The 6,315-nt window shown below is 60.8% G+C and overlaps 1 protein-coding gene across 1 annotated transcript in view; it reads right to left on the reverse strand.

Moving 5' to 3' along the window:
• The window catches only part of Evpl (envoplakin), an 18,026-nt gene extending 13,439 nt beyond the window's left edge, over positions 1 to 4,587 (reverse strand). The window contains exons 1-7 of the mRNA XM_010618718.3: positions 4,368 to 4,587; positions 1,792 to 1,895; positions 1,337 to 1,491; positions 1,130 to 1,256; positions 359 to 484; positions 171 to 209; positions 7 to 50 (exon numbers count right to left, since the gene is read on the reverse strand). Of these exons, the coding sequence (XP_010617020.1) occupies positions 7 to 50; positions 171 to 209; positions 359 to 484; positions 1,130 to 1,256; positions 1,337 to 1,491; positions 1,792 to 1,895; positions 4,368 to 4,461 (689 nt within the window). The 5' untranslated portion in view covers positions 4,462 to 4,587. The remainder of the gene's footprint in view (positions 1 to 6; positions 51 to 170; positions 210 to 358; positions 485 to 1,129; positions 1,257 to 1,336; positions 1,492 to 1,791; positions 1,896 to 4,367) is intronic.
• Between the last annotated feature and the right edge of the window lie 1,728 nt (positions 4,588 to 6,315).

Here is a 6,315-nt window from a genome sequence, read left to right on the forward strand (position 1 = left end):
AGGTGCGTGTACAGGCTGCCCAGGCTCTGCCTGCGCCACGAGGCCGCCTTCTGTGCTCCGGACCAGCGGCCACAGGGCAGGGAGAGAAGCCGGTGGGAGAAGCCCAGTCAGATGGGGCACAGGGGTGGGCCCTGCCCAGCCTGCACCCAGCTCCCTCCCCTCCTGCTCACCAGTAGGTCCCGGTATTGGCCTCGGATGCTGTTCGCCTCCTGCCTCGACCAGGAGAGAAACAGGACCAGTCAGAGACGGGTGCAGGACGTGGGCACCCTCCATCCGGGCCAGCCGTGTCCCCTCCCCAGAGGGCCAGCCCAGGCTCTGAAGGGAGGGAGGTGGTTGGGGCGGGGCGGGGCTCACGCACCGGCCCCACGAGGCTCCACAGCTGCTGCCCATAGGCCTCGATCTCCCTCTGCAAGATGTTGTGCTCTGCGACCTGCTGCTCCAGCTCCCCCATGCCCGGCCCGTACTGGCCCTCACTGATGTGCTTCTGCAAAGGAGCCGGCACTCAGCCCAGGGATGCGGGGCCCAGAGACCCAATGTGCCTCCCTGCCCTCCCTGCAGCCCTGTGAGGAGAAGCAGAGCAAGCCAGGGAGCAGCCTGGGTGGCCACTGGGCTCCCCCAGGGAAGTGCCATTTCCAGTGGCTCCCGGGACCACAGTGCCTGAATCCCTCTGGTTCCCAGGACTCCTTGCTCTGTCCTGCTGGGCTGTAGCCCCCACCTGCTGTCTGGACAGCTCCGCACACCCCCCTCCAGCCCACCCTTCACTCTCATCACAGCCCAAACTTGCACCTGAAGAGCAAGGTGTCCCAGGACCCAACTGCCCACTGCCCAAGAAACCCACTTCCCATCAACCCCTGGGCCTCTTCCCCAAGGGAACCTTGGCTCCTTCCTTCCGGAACGTCCTCATTACCTCACCCTGATCCAGCTACACCCTCCCATCTCGCAGCTGCCTCCTCCTGCAGGAAGCCGTCCTCGATTGCACTGTGCTCCCCTGCTCCCTTCCCAGACCCTGAGCCACCCCCAGGTTTAAAGTCAGGCCAGAGATAAACGCTGTTCTATCTGGCTTGCTCACTGATTGTCCCAGGTGTGACTGAGCTCGCTGAGGGTGTCTCGGACATCAGGGGGCTCTGACCTGTTTCTGCTCCAGCACACATGCCCAGTTGACCCTGGGCCCCATGTCGGGTGGCAACACCATCTTCTCATATAAGGCTCGGTACTCAGCACACTCCTGGGTCACCCGCTCGTGCAGCTGCTTGATGCTGCCAAGGATTAGCCTGTGGGTCAGGGAGGGGCCTCCCCAGGACCCCCTGCGCTGCTTCCCGAACCCTGGCCCACTTACTCCTTCTCGATCTCCTCGGCCTGCGGGTGCTTGAGGCGCCGGGCCTTGTCCACATCCAGGAAGAGGTCTTTGAGCAGCACCTCAGCCTCCTTCAGGTTGCGGCCCGTCTGCTGCTGGTGCTTCAGGGCCTGGCTCTGCTCAATGTGCAGCCGGTCCTGGGCACAAGGGATGCCAAGGCTCACCAGGGCCAGGGCCCCGCTTCCTCCCTAAGCCCTCACTGCCAGCCTGAGCTCCAGCCCACGCCAGACACAGGGCCAGGCATCTGCGAAGCAGGTGGCAGGGACACGGGAAGCCTAGGCCCCTCGCTGTCCCCCCAGGCGGGGGCAGTGCAGCAGAGCAGAGGAGGAAGGCCAAGTGGGAGTGGGCAGTGGAGAATCTCCATGGCACTCTAGGGCCACGGGCACAATGCTGGGCCTCCTTCGCCACCCAGCCAGTCCCTGCTGCCTGGGCCTCACCTGCTGCAGCCTCTTCTGGGTCTCCAGGATGTCCCGCTCCACCTGGTCGGCATTGGCTTGCATGCGGGAGATGAGCAGGGCCAGCTCCTGTGCGGCAGCCCTGGCAGGTGGCCCAGGATAGAGGACAAAGGTCACATGGGGAAAAGACCGTCTGTGCCCCCCAGGTGGGTGCCTTCCTGCCCACAGCCAGGCTGTCTGCCCTGGGGGGAGGAGTCCTCAGCCTGGGGGACTCGAAGATATCCCGCCTCAGGGTTGGGGTTGAGTGAGTGCCCTGGCCTGTGTAACATGGTGGCACAGGTGGATCCTGGGCTCCCCAACCTCAGCCAGCTGGCCTGGCAGTGAGTCCCACCCCACACAGCTGCCAGTTCGCTTCCTGAGGTTGGCAGGTGGGCAGCCCAGGAGCAAGAGAATCACCAGCTCAGCTGCTAATGACTGACTGGGCCCAGGAGGGACAGTAGAGCTGTCTGGGGACAGGGGAACAGCAGAACACCCGCACCTCACCCCAGTGCAGTCTTCGCCCTCAAGTGGCTTTGCCACTGGCAAGCCACATGGTGTTGGAGCTGGGAGGGATCGAGAGACAGCTTGATGCCGGGTGTGGTAGCATGTGCCTATGATTCCAGCTCTCAGGAGGCTGAGGCAGGAGGATTGCCTCAGAGTTTGAGGCCAGCCTGAGCTACGTAGCAAAACCTTGAGTCTGGGCGTGGTGGCACATGCCTGTAATCCCAGCACTGGGGTGGTGGTGTGGGGGGGGGCTGAGGCAGGAGGTTCGCTGTGAGTTCTCGACCAGCCTGGACTGCATAGTGAGTTCCAGGTCAGTCTCAACTACATAGTGAGACCCTGTCTCAAAAAACAAAACAAAAAAAAACAAAACAAAAAAAACAAAAAAAACACAACATACAAAACCTTGTCTAAGAGAGAGGGAGGGGGCGAGGGAGAGAGGGACAGCGTCTGGGTAGCCCACTGTTCAGGTTCAGGAACCTGAAACCCAGATTGGGACCTGCTGCCTGGGTCCAGGGCTCTTTTCCTCTAGTGAGCTCCTGCTGTTTGCTGCATTCTCTGAGAGGATCAAGAGGACCAAGCAACCAAAAAAAAGCAAAACGGTCCATGCCTCAGGAACATGGTGTCCTGTAGGGGTCATAGTCCTAGAGGAGGGAAAGCGCTCATGGAGCCATAAATCAGGGTCAAAGGACAGGATCCCAGGCAGAGGAGAAGCACAGTGAAAACACAGCAGTCTGAAAGGACTCTGCAGTCCAGACGTTCTGGGTCTGATCCTCCTCTATCACTACTGCTGTGTAAGCCCAGGCAAATTAGACAATCTCTCTGTGCTATGGTTTCTTATAAAATGGGGCTTTATTTATTTATCTTGGTTTTCTGGAACAGGGTCTCACTTTGTAGTTCAGCCTGGCCTTGAACTATATAGTTTGAGGCTGGCCTCAAACTCATGGCCATCCTCCTGCCTCAGCCTCCAGAGTGCTAGGGATACAAGCCTGTACCACCAAGCCCAGCAAAGTGGGGTTTTAACAGTGTCTTCCACAGAATCCGTTGGAAGCCTCAAGTGCAGATTTGGCATTCAGTACAAGGCAGTTTTTATTCCAGAGGGTAAGTGCCTTGAAGGCAAGCCTAGCGGATCTGTTCACAGCACCACCACCAGAGCCTGGGACGGCTGCTACTCACGAAGCGCCCAGTGTGTGCAGATTACACACAGGGAAGGAAGAGCCCTATCTTGGGTGCTGTGGATGGAGCTGCCACAGGCCCGCACGCAGGTGCAGCAGCCTCCCTATAACCCTGTCTTCAGGACTGGCTCACAGAGCTGCACCTCCACTCAGGAAGACAGGTCACCTCAGTGAGAGTCTCAACCTCGGTCTTTCCCGTCTGCCCAGAAGCCCAGCCTGTCTGGGTGCGCAGATCCCTATCGGGGTAATGGGCACCCCATCCCGGCCTTTCATCTCTGCTCTTATCTCAACACCCTGACACCCTGCAGCACCTCCTCCTGCAGAAAGGCGGTGAGTGGGAAAAGGCAGCCAGGTCTGTGTGCAGAGAGGGAGGTGCGGCACCCCCTCCCCACACCCTGGTGGAAAAGGAACCCCCAGTTCTTTAACCGTTCACCCAAGGACAGGGGAGAACTAGGGAAACTGCAGGGCAGGAGGCAGCAGAGCCCCAGCCTGCCTCTCACCTCTCGCCTCTCCGTCCTGCCCCCCCGTGCCCAGCCCCTGAAGATGGTCCCAGCCAAGTGGGGCCTTGGGAGCAGAGCCCTGGACAGGAGCCAGGCCCTGATGTCTCCCGGCCTCCCCAGCCCCTCTCCTGCAGAGCGGCCTCCTTGAGTGGCCCTCAGGCTGTCTGGGGTATGCAGGGAGCCGAGAGCCATCACCTTCCGGCCTGGGCTGAAGCTTGGCCCAGTCAGTGGCTCCTGAGGTGGGCAAGCATTCACCCCAGCCCCTTGGCTTGGGCATACCCAATGCCAGTCTGAGCTGCCACCTCCAGGTAGCTGGAACACCCCGTCCCCCCCCCCCCCCCCCCCCCCCCCACCCCCCCCCCCCCCCCCCCCCCCCGCGTCTGTGCGGCGGGGCGCGAGGGGGATCCTTTGGCTGGGGAGCCCTTGGGGGATCCCTTGGCTGGGGAGTCCTTGGGGGACCCCTTCCCCTGAGAGCCTTTGCTCAGCCCCTTGAACATGGTGTAAAGGCAGGTGCCGGCTCAGGCTGGGCTCCCCGGCGGGGCAGGAGGGCAGGAGGCAGCGTGCGTCCTCGATGTCTGCTTGGCCAGGCTGTGGAGCGGCAGGGCTGCCCAGGAAGGCAGTTTCTACAAGGCCCCTCCCTGCAGGTGAGGGCTCCTAGCCTGGGCCTGGCTGCTGCGCATGCCCTGCTGCTCCTGCATAACCAGTCTTGGAGGAAAGGGCACAGCCCAGAGGTGGGGCACCCAGCGCCGACTCCCACAGAGGAGGCTTGGATGTGCTACACCCACACGCCCAGAGGGAGCACACCGAGATCCCACCCAGATGGGGAAATTGCTGGGAGGGACGGCAGACAGGAGGACAAGCAGGCGCAGGCTCGGCGCAGAGGCCCAGCCTTCCTGCTCAGCACATAGTCCCCACTATCAAGCGGGTCCCCACCCATGGCTTGCAGCCACCAGGAGAGGTGTGGCCGCCGTCCTGGCCACGGAGGGGCCTGCTCTCCGCTTCCTATGGGGCTGCTGGGAGACAGTCACCGGCACAGATGATCTTGTTCCCCTTCCTTCCTTCCTTCTTTCTTTTCTTCAGTGCTGGAGATTGAATGCAGGGCCTTTGCACTGAACTACATCCCAGCCCTTTCTTTTCTTTCCTTTTTTTTTTTTTGGCATTCCTGGCTCCTGTTTATTTTTCACTTTTGAGACAAGGTCTCACTGATTTGCTAAATTGTCCAGGCGGGGCTCAAACTTAACATCCTTCTGCCTCAGTCTCCAGAGTAGCCGGGATTACAGATGCTCACCACAGCCAGGCAATATTCTCTTCCTACCAGAGCCTCAGGGTCTACAGGAAGGGGCTGGATCCCATCCCATCTCCAGGAACTCAGCAGCCCTGCTCCAAATGTCCTCTGTAAGGGCCGGGGACTTAGCTCAGTGGCACCGTGCCTGCCTTGCAAGTGCAAGGACCCAATTGTGATCCCCAGTATGCCCCCCACCAAAAAAAAAAAAAAAGTCCTCTCTACACGTGTAGTCACTCCCGGACTCATTCTGAGAACCCCCTGGTTCTGGTGGAAGAGGGCTGGTAAGGGGTGCGAGGGGAGGGGAGACCGTCACACCGGACACCCCAGCTAGGACAGAACCCAGCCTGGAAGAGAAAGGTCCCGCGGACGGGGGAGTCTGAGCCTAACCCTGGTCACACACCCCAGTGAGTCTCTCATGGACGAGCCACTGAACTTGGGGGCACAGGAGTCCTCCTTTCCTGAGGAGAGGGGCTGAGAGTGGCCACGGGGTAGGGAGGGCCACAGGAGGCCTTGCCAAAGCAGGCAGCAACGGGAAACAAGGTAGCCTGCGATGTCCTCCGCTCCCGCTCCGGGCTAGGTGTGATTAGGGAGATGGCGCCGGGGAGGAGAGGCCAGTTTCCTTCTAAGCCCAGGGACACGCCTGCCATCAACTGTTCTCGGAAGGGCCATTTGCTCAAGTGACAGGCTCAGAGCCCCTCCTCGCCTCTTCACCACTGAGATGGGGCCTCCCAGAGGTGGTGGCCATGGAGGCGGGCCTGGTGGGGACTGGGAGCTCCAGGCTCCAGCCGAAGTCTGGACCATCTGAGCTTCGCCCTCTGGCTGCAGGAGGCCTCCTGGAAATAAAAGAGCACTCTCGGGCTCTCCCAAGCCCTGAGACCCAGGGCGTGGGGTGGAACACCTTCCTCGGAGGTGACTCATCGCTGCGGGATGCTCCTGCTCAGATGGCGGTCACCTGGCCCCAAGAATAAGCCACAGGAGAATGGGTAGGGACAAAAGAGAGGGATGTTGTCTCTGTGTTTCATCCTTCATCCTTGGGACAATGAAGAATGTCGTCCCTTTACAAGCC

This window comes from Fukomys damarensis, unplaced genomic scaffold, assembly GCF_012274545.1.
Source record: "Fukomys damarensis isolate Sample0158 unplaced genomic scaffold, DMR_v1.0_HiC HiC_scaffold_23, whole genome shotgun sequence".
Classification (NCBI taxonomy): Eukaryota; Metazoa; Chordata; class Mammalia; order Rodentia; family Bathyergidae; genus Fukomys; species Fukomys damarensis.